Source organism: Vidua chalybeata, chromosome 3 (assembly GCF_026979565.1).
Source record: "Vidua chalybeata isolate OUT-0048 chromosome 3, bVidCha1 merged haplotype, whole genome shotgun sequence".
NCBI classification, from domain to species: domain Eukaryota; kingdom Metazoa; phylum Chordata; class Aves; order Passeriformes; family Viduidae; genus Vidua; species Vidua chalybeata.
Genome location: NC_071532.1, coordinates 38997258 through 39013392, shown reverse-complemented (window position 1 = coordinate 39013392; position 16135 = coordinate 38997258). Strand labels below are relative to the sequence as shown.

Below are 16135 nucleotides of genomic sequence, written 5' to 3'. Positions count from 1 at the left end.
GGGGCAGAGGAAGCGGAATGGAAAATGAGGAAAAAAGAGGAGAGAATAGTGGGGAGGGAAGAGGGAGGGGAAACAGGAAGAGGAAATGAAAGTGGGGAGGAAAGAGGGAGGAAAAAGGAGCGAGAGGAAAGAAAAGGAGGGGGGGGAAAGGAGAAGAAATAGGGAGAAGAAATTGGGGAAGAAAGAGGGAGGAAAATAAGAGTGAGAAGAAAGAATAGCAGGGAGGAAAAGAGGGATGAAAAGGGAGGGAGAAAAAAGGAGGGAGAAGAAATGAAAGTGGGGAGGAAAGAGGGAGGGAAAACAGACAGAAGGAAAAAAAAGGAAGGGAAGAAAGGAAGGAGAAGAAATGAAGGGAAGGAAAAAAATGGAAGTGGGGAGGAAAAAGGAGAGAGAAAAAATGGAAGTGGAGAGAAAGGAGGGAGAAGAAACCGAAGCAAAAGGGGAACGAGGGAGGAAAAAGCAGAGAGAAAAATTAAAATGGAGGGAAATGAGGGAGAAAAAAGGAGGGATAAGAAAGAAAAGGAAGGAAAGAAAGGAGAGACAAAAATAAAAGGAGGGAGAAAAGGTGAAGGGAGAATAAAAAGGGGAGAAGAAAAAAAAAAGGAGAAAATAAGAGGGGGATAAAAGGTGGAAGAAAATAAAAGGAAGGAAGAGGGAAAAAGGAGCAACGAAAGTAAAAGGAGGAGAAGAAATAAAGGAGGAAATAGGGAGATAATTAAAAGGAGGAGGGGAAAATGAAAGGGCCGAGGAAAAAATGAAAGGGGAAAAAGTAAAACGGAAGAAAAATGGAAGGGACGAGGGAAAAAAAAAACAGGGGAAAAGGGGAAAAAACAAAAGGGGGAGAAAAAACGAAAAAAGGGGAGAAGAAATAAAGGGGGGAAGGAAGAAAAAGGGAGAGAGAAGGAAGAAAAGGAGGGGAGAAGGAAGAAAAAAGAGGAGAAAGCTCCGCGGAGGAAGCGAGATGCGAGCGAACCCGAGCGGGGCCGGACCCGAGGCCGGGAGCGGGGGCGGGGGAGATGTCCTTGTCCCCAAAGCGGCGACACCCCCGCGCCCGTGCCCGCTGGCCGCGGGAGCCTTTTATGTGCTAATGCCACCCATTGCACGCCCCGCTTGCCATCGTGTGTGTCCTTGGAGAGATCCCGACACATTTCAGCCCCGTTTTGTTTTTTTGGGAAGGTTCTTTTTTTCCCCTTCTCCTCTTTCCCCCTGCTCCCCCCGCCGCCCCTCGCCCCGCTCCTCCCCGCTCGTTCCCTTTCTCCCCTTTTCTCTCGCCGCGGACAATGCAGAATTTTAAGAAGGATTTGGATGCTAGTTGGGAAAGCAACATCGCGGCGTGGCCGACGCCGCGTGGGAAAAACAACAAGTGGTTGGGAAGAGGGGAAAAAATGAATAGAAGGAAAGGAGAGGAGAGGATCCGGCAGGTGTTGAAAATAAAAACCTCTGCCCCTTTTCCACCGCCCGCGGAGAAACCGGGATGCTGTCCCGGGAAAGGCAGGGATGCGCTGCCCCTGCGAGTCCTAAATCCCTCCCGGTTAACGCAGCTGGGATGATTTTTCCAGGATCGCGGGGCTTTGGGAAAGAGGTCCCCGATTCCCACTTTGAGCGGGGGGTGCGGATTTTCCACCGGTGTTGGGGTGGGATGGGTGGGAATCGTGGGATCCTGGCAGGGATCCCGCGGGCATGGGGGTGTCCTGGCGGGGATAGCGGGATCCTGGAAGGAATAGTGGGATCCTGCGGGGATGGGGGTATCCTGGAAGGGACGGAGGGGTTCCGGAAGGGATGAAAGGATGGCGGCAGACACATCGGAGATTCCAGCGGGGGCTGGAGGGATTCCGTCGCGGGGATTGGAGGGATCCCAGCCGGGCATGGAGCGATCCCAGCCGGGTTTGAAGCGGTAGCAGCCGGGACCGGCTCGCTCGCGGAGATCCCGGGCATGCCAGCAGGGACAGCAGCAATGCCAGCCGGGAACGGCGGGGGTCCCGTCGGGCGGCGGCGGCGGAACAGAGATTCAGGGGGAAAAGCACCGCCAATACGACTTTAATGGAGTTCTGCGGCAGCTGCGGCCGCTCGCAACCAGAATACACAGTGCGAAGCCATAAATAAAGCATACAGAAACGATAAATTAATCAGATCCAAGTAATTTACTCTCCCGGGAACATCAAGAAGCATTTGCTTCAATTACAACAATCTATCCTGCCTTTTTTTAAATTTTTTTTTTTAGTATTTTTTCTTTTTTTTTTCTTTCCCGTTTCCCCCATCTTTTTTTTTCTTTTTTCTTTTTTTTTTTCTTTTTTCTTTTTTTTTTACGTTTCAAGACTTTTGGTTCTCGGTTTCTGAACTAGGAATATTCACAAGGGAGAAGGGGTTGGTTCTGCCTCAATTGAGGGTTATTTTTTGCCCCCCCCCCCCACTCGCACACAAAAAAATAGATATATTTAGACCTCGTGGCGACGACAACAACGAAAAAAATAAAAACAAGTCCCGGAGAATTCCCCCCCATGCCCACCCCACCAAACCAAACCACCCTACACGGAGCCCTCCCCCCAGGTGGATTTGGGAAGGGGCCACATGGCTGCAGATTCCCGAATGGATGCAAACATCTGGAGCCAAAAGAAAAAAAAAAAAATATATATATATATAGATATATATATACCAGATATGTACCGTACTCAGAGTCCACTAAGAGGGCTATTGGGTGGGGGGGAGGGTTTCCCCCTTTTTTCAGGAGTGTTTTCCTGCTTAGGAGGAGTTCATGATGGGCCGGGAATACACGCCTTGGTAGTAGGAAGTTTCTCCAGCCAAAGGCGAGGCCTCCAGGGCGCTTTTGTTCGTTATGGGCGCCATGGCCAGGCCCGTGGGCACGGGCGAGGCATAGCCCGAGTAGTGCATCACCTGCTCGTAGGCCTTCAGGTCCATTTTGTGTGGGTGGTGGTGCTGGTGATGCGGGTGGTGGTGCTGCTGCTCCGAGGAGGACATCAGGTTGTTGATGGAGAATGGGTGGTTGAAGGCATAGTGGTGCTCCGGCTTGAGGTGGCCTTCGTGGGCCAGCCCAGCATGTGGCGGGGCCAGCAGGTGCTGGCCTGGCGAGGCCGAAGGCTCGCTGGGGCTGAGCCCTTTGATGTCGGCCAGGGTGCGCTTGCGGTCCTGGCATGGTGAGGAGCTGGCTGGGGATTCTGCGCCGGCAGAGCCATCGGAGCCACCGGAGGAGCTGCCCTCACCCAGGGGTTGGTTGGGGGCTTGGCCTGGGCCTTTCTTGCTGCCACCGCCGCTGCTGGCGCCGTCCTTGGCTGCCAGCTGCTTCTCACATTTGAAGCGCTTCTGGCGGCGCAGGTAGCAGCCATTCTCGAACATGTTCCCCGAGTCCGGGTGCAGCGTCCAGAAGGAGCCCTTGCCCGGCTTGTCTGGTGAGCGCGGCACCTTGAGGAAGCAGTCATTGAAGGACAGCGAGTGGCGGATGCTGTTCTGCCAGCGCTGCTGGTTCTGGCGGTAGAAGGGGAACAGGTCCATGATCCACTGGTAGATCTCGCTGAGGGTCAGCATCTTGTTGGGGGACTGCTGGATGGCCATAGTGATGAGAGAGATGTAGGAGTAGGGCGGCTTGGCGTGCGTGTAGCTGCGCCGGTAGGTCTTGGGGTCACGCGAGCGGTTCAGGTTGGACTGGCCATAGATGGGGCTCATGGAGTTCATGTTGGAGTAGGGCGCCAGGGCATTCATGGAGCCCGCCTGGCCACCCATGGGGCTCATGCTGGGGCTCAGGTGGGTGCCCATGCTTGGCACACCGCCTGAGCCCATGGCTGGCATGGCCCCTGCACCCGGGGACATGCCCGTCAGCGAGGGACTCATGCCCGTGTTAGCGTAGGTCATGTTCATGGAGGTGGCCGCCGCCGTCATGTTGGCCGTGCTGCTCATGGCCGACATGGTCATGTAGGTGTTCATGCTGTTCATGCCCAGACCCGCGTTCATGTTGCTCACCGAGGAGTAGCCCTGCGGGGACAAGCGACACAGGGCACGGGGATGGCGCGGGGGGGAGCCCCAACCCAACCAAGCCCAGCCCAGCCCAGCCCAGCCCGGAGGCGCCGCAGCCGCGGGGCTCCGCGGAGGGCACGGGAGGAAAGAGTTAAATCTTGGCGCGGGGTGGTGGTGGGGGAGGCGGGGGGGTTGTTTTTCTTCTTAATGAAACCCAAATATATTTTGGTATTTATATTTAAAAAAATCGCGGTGGCAGCAGGAGCGGCGGAGCCGTCCCGGGAAGTGGAGTTGCACGAAGGGAAATGGAAAGGGACATCCCTGCCCGGAGAGAGAAGAATACCTGGAGGGGTGGAAAGAAAAACAGGGAAGAGTCGCCCGTATCCCCACTCGCACCTCGGGATCCCCGCCCGCAGCACCGAGCCGGTGCCAAAGTTAATCCCGTCCGGGGGCCGGGATACCGGTGGGGTTTGGGGGGGTCCCGGCTCCGTCCATACCTCGGGCTCCCCGTAGTAGTTGCTCCAGTCCGTGTGCTCATGGCCTTCCATTTTCACCGCTCCCAGCATACTGGAAGTGGAGTGCATGGCAGTTTAAAATTTAACAGCCACAACAAACGACGGAGAGAGCGACCCAAAAAAAAAAAAAAAAAAAAAAAAAAAAAAAAAGGAAAAAAATAGTCCCCAACCCTCCCTCCCCTCCGCCGGAGCCTCTGGAGGAGGAGGAAGAGGAGGGAGGGAGGAAGGGGGGGATGGAGCGGCGCTGGGGCTGGGGTGGGTTTGTTCCGCCGCCGCTCCTTGGGTGGGTTTTCGCAGCGCTCCGCGGCGAAGAGGCGCCCGGAGGCGATGGAGGAGTCGGAGGAGGAGGAGGAGGGAGGAGGGAGGAGGGAGGAAGAAGAGGAGGAGGAGGAAGAGGAGGACAAGTGCTGCAGTGACGTGGGTGCCCCAGTGATATAGCACGGAGCGGCCGGGCGAGCCTCCAATCCCCAGGTCCTCGGCTGCCCATTTGAATAATCAGCTCACACCTAGGCGGGAGCGGCTCATCCGCGGCCTCGCGCACCTCTGCGCGCCTCCGCCTCCGCCTTGCGCCGGGGGACACCACTGCCACCCCATCCCACTCCCGGGGGATACCATTCCCCCCCTGCTCCCCGGACAGCCCCGACGGCAGCGAATCCCCCGCGGCATTCCTGCTGGGAGCAGTCCCGCTGGAGCGGCTGAGTGTCCCCCCTGAAGTCCCCAGTCCCCTCCCCACGCACCTTTGCTCCCGGCGGCGAACGGGCCCCGGAGCTCTGCCTCCCCGGCAGGTCGGGACGCGGCTCTTCCCGGCAGGAAAATCGGGACTGAACGGAGCAGGGAGAGCAGGGAAGGGGGCGGGCAGCGCCGGCGGGGCCGTGGGGGCCGGCCCTGTGCGGGTCCCGGTGCGAGGTCCCTGTGCGGGTCCCGGTGTGGGTCCCGGTGCGGATCCCGGTGCGCTCCGTCGGGGCAGCGCCGCTGCCGGAGCGCCTGGGAATGGGGGAGAGCAGGAAAGGAGGAGAAGAGGGAAAGAGGAAGGAAGGACAAATGGGTGACCAAAATCACCCTCCCGCGGGTCTAAATCCCCCCCACTCCCCCATCGCGGTCCTGACGGCGGGGGGGGGACCCAGGGCGACAGGGAGGCATCGGGGGACTTCCCCCCATTCCCACCGCCCCTTCCCAGTGCCCGCCTGGCTCCTCCGGGAGCATCCCTGCCGCTCCTGGGGAGTGTTCTATGAATTCCCACCTAGATCTGCCCACCGTCATAAAAAAAAAAAAAAAAAAAAAAAAAAAAAAAAAAAAAAAAAAAAAAAAAACAAACCACACCAAAAACCCAAACCAACCGCAAACCTGATTTATTTGGGTTTTTTTATTACTTATTTATTAATATATTTAATTACTTATTTATTTATTGACCTTGCGCTCCCCAGAGGAGCTCCCTTACCCTACATCGCCGAGAGTTTTTAACTCCCCCTAAACCCCTTCAGGATTCTTTCCCTGGTTTCCCAAATCCCTCAGGATCCATGGCCAAAGGAAAACAACCCCTGTTTCCATCGCGATAGCCGCGGTGATAGATGTAGCCCACCTCCCTCCCAGCCACCCGCCACCCCTTCCAGGCATTTTCTGCCGGGATTTGGGGGAACGGCTCCGAGGGAGATGCCCTGCCAAGAGGCAGGACACCCCAAAAAGAGGGAGGGGCCGCCCCGAGCACGGTGGCGGGGCGCCCTCTGTCGCCTGCTGTGGGTGCGGGGGGGACGGGGAACGACACCCCGCGGTGGGGGGACACGCAGGACACCCTGTGGGGTCACTCCCGGGGGTCACCCCCTTGCACTCCCTGCCCGCACCCGCAGACCACCCGTCCCGGCTGGGAGGAGGTGCTGGTGCACCCCAAGTGCTGAATCTCCACTTCCTGCGTTTCCAAGGAGCTTTCTGCTCATCCAAAGGCTCAGGAAGGGGGAATTAAATTTGGGATGTGGCTGATGGGCAAGCTCAAGGATCCTGCTCTCCACTCCTGGCTGGATCCAGATGTTTTGAATGAGATGCCACTGGTTCCCCCCCCCCGCCCCTTTTCCTTCAGACTTCGAGGTTTGTTCTGATGGATTCCAGAGAGGCCGGGATGAGCCTTTCCCTGGGCAATTCCCACCCTCAGGCCTGGACCCTGCAGATGTTGGGGCAGATGTTGGTACAGATGTGAGCACGTCTGGCACCTCCACGTGAGGGGTGGCCGGAGGTGACACCGTTCCAAGCTCAGTAGCTCCTGCCTTTCCCAATTTCCTGCTTTTTCCTCTTTACCAGGTGCCGCTTCCCTGCTTTGGCTCCACAGGACTTGGAATTTTGTCCCCACCAAGGGTGAGGATTTTCATCCAGGTGTGGACTGGGAGCTGCCCTGATTCCTTGGATTTTTAATCCTTCAGGACATTCCTACCATCCCAGACACTTAAATCCCATTTTCCCTTTGTCTGTCCCACAATTCTACCATCCTGCTCCATCCATGGAGCACATCCCACTGGAAACGGTGATGCCCATTCCATTCCATGTGTCCACAGGGACAGCTACCACATCCCACTCCTGCTCCTCAGACAAAGCCTTTGTCTCGGGAGCATGAGGACATGGAGCAATTCCAACATTTGTATTCAACAACACGGGCCTAGAAAAGCAGCTGGATGTGGGATCGACTCTGGAGGCTCCGCTCTCACATCCAACCACCTCCTGCTGCCTTCTCACCTTCCACATGGATAAAATTAATCTCTCCTAAGGAAATGAAGCAGGAAAATTGATATTTTCCCATAAAAAGAACATTTTTAGGAATACTAGGACTGCTAAAAAAGAAAATTTTCTGTGGTGTCTTATTTAAACATTCCCAGTTGGAAAGAGCAAGTTCCCAGCCATCTCCATCTGATTTCTTCTCTTTAATATTTAACTAATATTTATTTTAAATTTAATTTTGAAATTATGCTCTCATTTGCATTGGGAGCCAAGGCTTGGGAGGGGGCTCCCACTTCCCAAGGGATGGCTGGAGTCTGGATGAGCTTTTTCTGCATCCATCCCTTGCGGCAACGCCAGCGCCTTCCCTCCAAGCTGGATAATTATCCCTCTTCTCCTGATAATTATCATCATTAATCCAGGATAATGAACTCTCCCAGTTGTGCTGCTCGTCTGAAAGAAATGCAGGATTGGGTTTTTCCCTTGAAATCAGGAAATTGGGAGACAGCGGCTCCTGAAGAGCCGACCTTTGGGAGGATTGTTGGAGACAAAAGGCAACTTGTCAGATTTATTGAGGCCTTTCCCTGATAAGAGATGGAAATTATGGATGAATCAGTGCCTGGAAGTACTTCAGGAAGAGGTGGGAGATGGGATTGAGGCAGGAAGAGGGAAGGGTGGAGCAGCATAGGAAAGCTCCCATTGCTCCTGTGCTGCATCTCGCTGGGTTTATTCCAAATTTTTCCTGTAGGATCCATCTTTGTAAGGTCAAGAGTTCTGCTGGGTTGAGAGCATTCCCAGGAGCTTCCGTTCCAACAAGCAGAACAAACCATGGGAAGATGAGGATGACGATGAGGATGATTCACATTCATGAAGTTGGGAATTAAACTGAGCATTCCCACCAAAGCTCTCCAGGAAGAGCCAACAGCACATCCCAAAGTCACATCCAGCACCAATTTGGGAACACACACCAGGATCCTGCTCCCAAGTTCCTACAAATTCCATACATTGGGAAAAGCTACTTGAAGGATTCAGATGAAGACCACCAAAATTCCCTCTTTTTCCCCATGCACAGAGCCTCAGCTCTGGAACAGGTGTTGGTATTCCACCGGGAATTCCCACAATTACACCGGCCAATATTGACTCAACTATTTGAGGAACTCTTCAACCAAGTCCCTCCTAATTAGATTTCACATTAAATGGGGTTACTTAATTCCAGGAAAGATTTTCCAAGGCTTTAGCAAGGCTAACAAAGGAAAAGCCAGGAGTGTGCAAAAATTTTGTCTCTTTAATATCCCAAGGATATCCATCCTTTTAACTCTGGAATGATATCCTTTGATCACAGGGGCAGGCAACTTGGCTTCATCCACAAGGATTCCTGAGGATCCAGACAGTCAGGATATATCCCCATTTCTGGCATTTTCACTCCCTGTTTTAATGTTCCTTCCTGCTCTGTAATTATCTGATGTCAATGAAGGGAAGGAGCTGCTGGAATAAAATAAAACTGTAGAAAAGCCCAATGGGAATAAAGCCCCACTATTAGGAATGGAGCACGGGCAGTTATCCTGATGGGAATAATAACTTCCTGGGACAGCATTCCTAATGCTTCCTGAGGACAATGCCAGCATGAGGTGGGGATCCTGGGATGGTGGGATGGGATCACAGTGGGAATGGGCAAAACCCCCTTGGAAGAGCCCAGCAGCCTCTGGAAGACTCTGGAGCAAAATCAACAGAGGGCATCTGTTGGCTGTTTGCTGTGGGCCACGTGATGCCCATTCCCAGCTTTCCAACAGCACGTTTTGCTGGATAAACAAGATGCGCAGGCATCTGGAATGACGGCCGGAGGAGCTGGCTGGCTGCGGAAAACCGGGAGTTAACGGATTCATCTCCAGCTCCCACGGCACAGGGAGAAGGATGAACGGAGGGAGATGCCCAGATCAAGAAAGAAAGGAAAGAAAGTCTTCCTCACATCCCAGGAAAATCCTGCCGTGGATATTTTCTCCAGGCAGGCAGGGGAATTTTCACCTGACTGAAATATCCAGGGTTTGGGTTCATCCCGGGAAATATTTTTTATGTTTAATGATCAGTTGCTGAAAACTGAAACGTCCTTGGGTTCCCAAGAAGAAAACAAACAGGAAGAAAATGGAATCTGGAGCCTCCTCCCAAAACCCTGGGCTTTAATAGCTCCCTGTTATTTCCTAACAAAACCCCTGCGCTGCTGGAGAGCTTCCAGCCTGGCTGAGTTGCTTCAATTCCCACTGGGAATTTGCTGCTCAGGGTAGGGGGATGAATGATCCCAAGGATGGTCCAGCACATCATCCAAGGAGCAGAATTAAGGGACCCAGTTCCCAAATTTCTTACACATCCCATAAAAGCAGAGATGTGCCCAGTCCAACCAGTCCCAGCCATTTGCAATTGACAGGATTTGGAATGGGTGCCGGAGCAGGGAGACAGGAGCATGTCCCAACTTTCTCAGCGCTCCAGGAGGTTGCTTTTCCAAGGAGATCCATCGGAGACAACCTCTCCGAGGATTCTGATGGACATTTATAGCCCTGTGAGTCATTCCCAGCCTTGTTTAAACCAGTTAGACCTGGCCAAGACCTTGAAAATAGCTCCATTTATCCCGAGCGGCTCCATTCCCACATTCCGGGTATAAATAGCCAACGGAGCTGCGCCGAGCTCAGTAATGCAGGCACTGCTCATTTTATGTCACCCATCATGTCCCCTCCTGACATTCTGCTGCCAGGGTACCCCATTTTCCTGGGAATGAGGGGTCCCTGGCAGAGCCCGCAGCAAAACAGCCAGAGTGGAGATTTCTGCTTCCAAAAAAACCACGGGAGCTTGGGATCAGGCCCTGTCTGGGAGTCTGCGTTCCATGACCACTAATAGCAGGCCAGGATCACCCCATAAATCTGTTCAGGGTCGGCACAATCCCAGTTCTGTGCCTTGGGATGAAACACCAGCGGTGCCACAGTGACAGCAGGACACTCAGATCCTCCCCACCCTTGGCCTGGCCTGGCTGGATCATGGTGGGAATTTCAGAGCCACCCCATCCCAGCACCACCCTGCAGGTCACTGCCACCTGCAAGGATATTTTCATTCAGTTCCATTCTTTTCCAGGGAAAAAAATTCCACTGCAACTCAGGCTTTAAAATCCAGGGAAGCTTTGAGTGTGGGATCAGCTTAATTTTGCCAGACAAATGGAAATCCTTTGTTTCTGCTAAAAAAAAAGATTTTCTGATGGAAAAACCACCTCAGGTTGAGGAGGAGCCTTTGACACCTGCTCCCAACCCTGGTAAAGGTGGAAAACAGGGAATTTCAGGTTGCCTGTCCTGAGTGGGATGATGGCACAGCTCATCCTAGCCAGGCTGGCTCCCACAGCCAGAATCCAGAATATTTCCAAGACTTTTTCCCCCCTAAAAACCTTTTTCCCCCTAGACACAGTGATTCCCTCACAGTAAAACTCAGAATTCCTGTGTCCTTGGGACCTCGCCCCCTGTGCTGGTGGCCCGTGGCATGCAGAGTAATCCAGAGCCTTTGGATGCTAAATCCAGTGGGTTTGGGCTACTAAATCCAGGGATTTTGGCCTTTGAAATCCAGTAGTTTTGGTTACTAAATCCAGTGCCTTTGGATTGGTAAATCCAGTGCCTTTCGCTACTGAATCCATTGCCTTTGGTCAACAAAATCCAGTGTTTTGGACTGCAAAATCCAGTGCCTTTGGATTGGTAAATCCATTGCTTTTGGACTGCTAAATCCAGTGATTTTGGACTGTTAAATCCAGTGAGTTTTGACTGTTAAATCCAGTGGATTTGGCCTGCTTAATCCTGTGCCTTTGGGCTCCTAAATCAAATTCTTTGGGCTACTAAATCCAGTGATTTTGGCCTGTTAAATCCAGTGCCTTTGTCTACTAAATCCAGCATTTCTGGGGCTACTAAACTCCATGTTTTTGGCCTGCTAAATCCAATGTTTTTAGCCTGTTAAATCCAGTGCTTTTGACCTCTTAAATCCAATGTTTTTGGGACTACTGAATCCATTGGTTTTGGCCTCTGAAATCCAACATCTTTGGGCTGCTAGATCCAGTGCATTTACAGGGAAGAGCTGTTCTGCAGAGGGATGGAAAAGCTCTGTGATGGTGACAGCTCTGGTTCTCTCCAAACATTTCTTCCCCTTCACTCTGATTTTTTTTTCCCTCAGAGGAAATAGTGTCTAAATCAACACCTGCCCGAGGAATGGTTTTCCACGGATCGGACAGCACTTTCTGTTGGAAAAACTTCCAATCAGCTGCATTCCCGGGCTGGGCTTATTTTTCACAGTTTTCTGAGTACATTCTGTTTTGGTGCCAGAGTAAAGAGCTGCAGGGACAGACTCCAGCCCAACCTGAAGCAGCAGCATCCTCACTGGATTTTGGGAAGGAGAGTGTGCTCTGACCTACATTCTCAACTTGGAAAAAGACAGGTTATCCCTTAACATCCCAAAATGCTTCTCCTGGGATATGAAGCTGTGATATGGAGTCTGAAGGAAAACCGCCCTCTCCCCCAAAAGCAGCCTCCGGCTGTTTTGCAGCTCCAGCTGTTTTGCAGCTTCCTGATCCCTTTTCCAGAGGGTGGAACAACCTTAACCAGAGCTTTTTAAAGCTCTCCCACCTTTGCCTTCTCTCTTCCTCCAGCTCAGTGTCCCGGCGGCTGCAGAACAAGACCGCTACAGAGGCTGCTGGAAGCTGGTGGCGCAGAATACACTGGGAGGCCTTTTTTTTCCTTGGAAAATATTTCCCTGCCGCAGGCTGCGGTGACATTCCTGCCGGGGCTGGCGTGGGGAGGCATCACCCTGTGGGACGGCTGGGGCTCCCAGGGTGGCTCCAGCCTTCCCCTTCCTAGGGTGCGATCCTGCTGCTGTTCCCGAGGGATCCAGGCCTGGTCACACAAAGGCTTTTTATGCTTCTGGCACACGGGGTTGTTTTTCCAAGGGAGAAAAGAGGAGCTGGCGTGGCCCCCCAGGAATATCCAGGGGAGCCCTGGCCACTCCATGTGCCCTCGGCTCACCGGGAAAAAGGGAGGATTGTTAAAAAAAAAAACTCGGATCCGGAGCAGGGAAGTCAGGGCTGTGGTTGTGAATCAACAGAGCTGCTGCTATTTCCAGCTTTTTGGGAGCAGGGATAGAGCCCCCCCTGCCCAGGCCAGGTGTGAGCTGAGGGATTTCAGGAGCCGCCGGAATGGTGGCACATGGCACACATGTGGATTTGTTCCTTCCGTGAGCTTCCATGGGCAATTCCAGTCCTATGGAAGAAAAGTCATGGGGCAGGACACCCTGGAATATTTATAAGATTTTAATTTTATTTTTGTCATGGATCATGGAATTCCAAAATGCTTTGGATTGGAAGGGAGCTTAAAGCTCATCCCATTCCATCCTGCCATGGACAGGGCTATCCCAGGTTGTTCCAACCTGGCCTTGGACATTTCCAGGGATAGGGCAGCCACAGCTCCTCTGGGAAAACTGTTCCAGGGCCTCATCACCCTCCCAGGGAAGGATTTTTCCCTCATATCCAACCTGAATCCACCGTCCTCCAGCTTTTCCCCTTGTCCTCTCACTCCATGCCCAAAGTCCCAAATGATAATGGAAAGGAGACATCTGAAAATCCCAGGAACTCTGCTGGTACTAATACAAGGGGCTCAGCTGGACCACAGAAGGAGCTCCTGGTTTTCCTTCTCTTTTACAGAAAGGAAAAGCTATTCCCTGGGGCCATGCAATGATTCTCGTCCCACCCAGCCCTCACCCCACCGGGAAGCAGCGAGGGCTGAGGGCTCCGCTTATCTGCAGGAGCAGCCTGCCTGTCTCCATTCCCAACCTTTCCAGACCCATTTTTCAGCTGATTCAATCTCCACAGAGGAGACAGGGCTTCCCGAGGTCTCCCACCGGGAATGAAATCCACTCTGGACAGGACCTAGGAGCACTACACAGCTCATCAATCCCGGCTCCACTTGGGAATGGCGGGGCTGCTCCTTATCTCCAGAGATAGCGGCTGGGGATGTGTTGGGAGTGTCCTTATCCACCGGGATTCACCTGATGGAGCACTGGGATTCAGGTTTAAATGTTGGGGCTTATCCCAGCTTTCAATGGAAGGGTGCAGGCACATCCCAGCTTTCAGGGTGAGGGTGCCAGAGCATCCCAATGCCCACAGCGAGCATACCAATTTCCACAGCAAGCATCCTGATTCTCACGGCGAGCTTCCCAATTTCCGCAATGAGCATCCCAACTTTCACTAGAACACACAACTTTCACTCCTGCCCCCTTTTCCCCTCCACTTCCATCACAAAAGACCCCCTAACAAGATAACATTTGCAATCCACAGGCACCACCCCTGGCCCCCGAGGCATCTCTGCATCCCGAACTTCCACTTCACTCCTTGCCCTTTTAGGCTTGGGGTGAAAGGTTTTTCTACTGGTTTTCCCATCTGTCTGGGAAATCGAGATGCAGCCGTGCCCCCCTGAGTGCCAATCCCAATCCCTGCTCCCATTAACACCTCATCAGCTCCCGGGGATCCCGATAAACACAGCACAGCTATCCAAGGAAATACCGTGGGCCTTGTGATGCAGAGCCCCCGGCGCGGGAAGAGGATGAGGAGCAGGATATTTCCTGGCCCTTGGATGCGCAGCTGCTCCCAAGGCCAGCACCTCGGTGGGCAAACAGCACCTGGGAGAGCAGGGAAGCCAGGATGTGGATTCAGGAAGCATCCCTGCATCCCGCTGCTCCATGGAGATGCTAATGGACTCCCCATTATCCCAGCTTCCCGCTGCTCCAGCCACGGGATGCTCCCGCTGCTGGATTAGGAGCAGCGCGGGGGGCTCGACTGGCACCCGGCCCCCGGCCTTGGGAAGGGAGGGAAGGAGGGATCCAGGATTTATTCCTGCAGTCAGGAACAAGGCGGTGACAAACAGCCGCCGCTGGCACCTCCTTTGTTGGGAATGCTGCAAGGAGCATCCGGAGGCTGCGGCGGAGCCACCGCTGGCACCTCCTTTGTTGGGAATGCTGCAAGGAGCATCCGGAGGCTGCGGTGGAGATAAAGCAGCCTGGCAGCTCCAGGGAGGTCAGGGCTGGCAATTCAGGATGCTCATCCATCCCTGCTCACCGGGAATGGGACAAAATTCAGGAAGGAACATCCACTGGAGCAGCAGGAATGGGGAAAGGCATGCCCAGCTCATCTCACTGCTGCTGGATCCATCCTGAAGGATTCAATCCCTGCAATCTACTCCCACTTTCCTGTGTCATCACCTGCAGGGTGTCCCAGAAAATTCTGATCCACAGGGATCCTCGACTGCCACTCCTGGACGCCCCAGAATCCCACCCTGTGCCTGAAGGCGTTTTCCAAGCATTTCTTAACAGGATTTACCTATGGAAAACTTTTGGGACCCAAAAAGGGGATTTTTGGCAAGGAAAGTCCATGCCAAGGGCATGGAGCATAGGACACACTTCCTATGCCAAGCTCCAAAACATCCCTGTGGAATTTCATACCTCACTGTGCCAGAGCCTGTGCTATTTGGAAAACTTTGGGAAAGGGGAATCAAACCTCAGGCCTGCCAGTGTAGGATGCTCAGAATCCCTCAGGATTGATCCCGATGGAGCTTGGGATGGTAGCCAGTGGCATCATTCCCATTATTCCCATAATTCCCTAGGGATGTGGGTTTGGGATTGCTCCACGGAAAGGCAGAAAGTCTGGCACGTGCACAGGATTTAGCAAGAGGGAGACACGGAAGCTCCAAAGGGAAAATCAACCCATTTGGAAGCAAACTGGGAGCAATCCTGATTATCTCCCAGTGCACTCTGTCTGAGAGATGAAATCAGGGATAATCCCAAACTGTGGGCAGATAACACCTTCCCAAACCCTCAGAATCAGCTCCCACTGCTGAATTCTCCATGCTGGAATTTCAGCAAAACTCTCAGAGCTGCCTTGTCCAAGAGCAAGTGGTTTTTTGGGAAGAGTCAATTTGGGAGCTTGGTGTATTCCATGGAATGGCAGGGATGGGAATACCACCAGGATCAAGCCCATCCCCTCCCTCCTCCCAGAAGGAATTGTATCCTTCCAGGTGCTGACGTCATCAGGGAGCTCTGCCGTGCGGCTCTGGGGGTGAGGCAAATCCCAAGGCACATTCCAAGGGTTTCCCTGCCATCCCATTCTATCCCAGTCTCCTCCTGCAGCACTTCCACATGGGAATAGCAGCTCTGCCTGTGGGCCGGAGCCTCCAGGGTTGGAAAACCCACATTCCATCCATCCCAAATCCTTTGGGATTCCAAGTCATGGATGAGCAGAGGCCATCCCCTCCCTCCTCCCAGAAGGAATTGTATCCTTCCAGGTGCTGACGTCATCAGGGAGCTCTGCCATGCGGCTCTGGGGGTGAGGCAAATCCCAAGGCACATTCCAAGGGTTTCCCTGCCATCCCATTCTATCCCAGTCTCCTCCTGCAGCACTTCCACATGGGAATAGCAGCTCTGCCTGTGGGACGGAGCCTCCAGGGTTGGAAAACCCACATTCCACCCATCCCAAATCCTTTGGGATTCCAAGTCATGGATGAGCAGAGGCCAAACTCCATCTCAAGCTGGGCCCTTCTATAAGGATCATTTTTCAGGGGCTTCCCGGGTTTCAGTTTAAAATATCCAGAAATATTCCCCAGACACAAAATCTGATGTTTCGGGAATAAACGAATGTGAAGCATAATTTTTAAAGGAAAATCATGGAATCCCAGCACAGTAAAGGCTGGAAACATCTAACCATTCCTTCACCACTAAACCATATTCCCAAGATTTAAATCCCTCCAGGAACTGGGATACCTGGGCAGCTCTGCCAGGGTTTCCCAACTTTTTCCATGAGGAATTTTTCCCTAAAATCCATGGAAAAGAGAAGGTTGTGCCCCATCCCTCCCTTAGACATGGCTACACCTCCAGCACTCCCCCACTGCCCCCCAGTTTTG

The 16135-nt window shown here is 53.2% G+C and overlaps 1 protein-coding gene across 2 annotated transcripts; it reads right to left on the bottom strand.

Annotated features, from left to right (window-relative positions):
- Positions 1–2007: 2007 nt before the first annotated feature.
- On the bottom strand, positions 2008–5433 carry FOXA2 (forkhead box A2). 2 transcript variants are annotated; one of them, XM_053938411.1, is made up of 3 exons: positions 5219–5433; positions 4464–4533; positions 2008–3984 (listed from the first exon to the last, which is right to left on the bottom strand). In XM_053938411.1, exons 2-3 carry the CDS (start codon positions 4530–4532, stop codon positions 2740–2742), a joined length of 1314 nt encoding a protein of 437 aa, XP_053794386.1. In that variant the 5' UTR covers position 4533; positions 5219–5433; the 3' UTR covers positions 2008–2739. The 2 variants fall into 2 exon arrangements, with proteins under 2 accessions (XP_053794386.1, XP_053794385.1); XM_053938410.1 differs by lacking the exon at positions 5219–5433 and having other exon boundaries at positions 4464–4550.
- Between the last annotated feature and the right edge of the window lie 10702 nt (positions 5434–16135).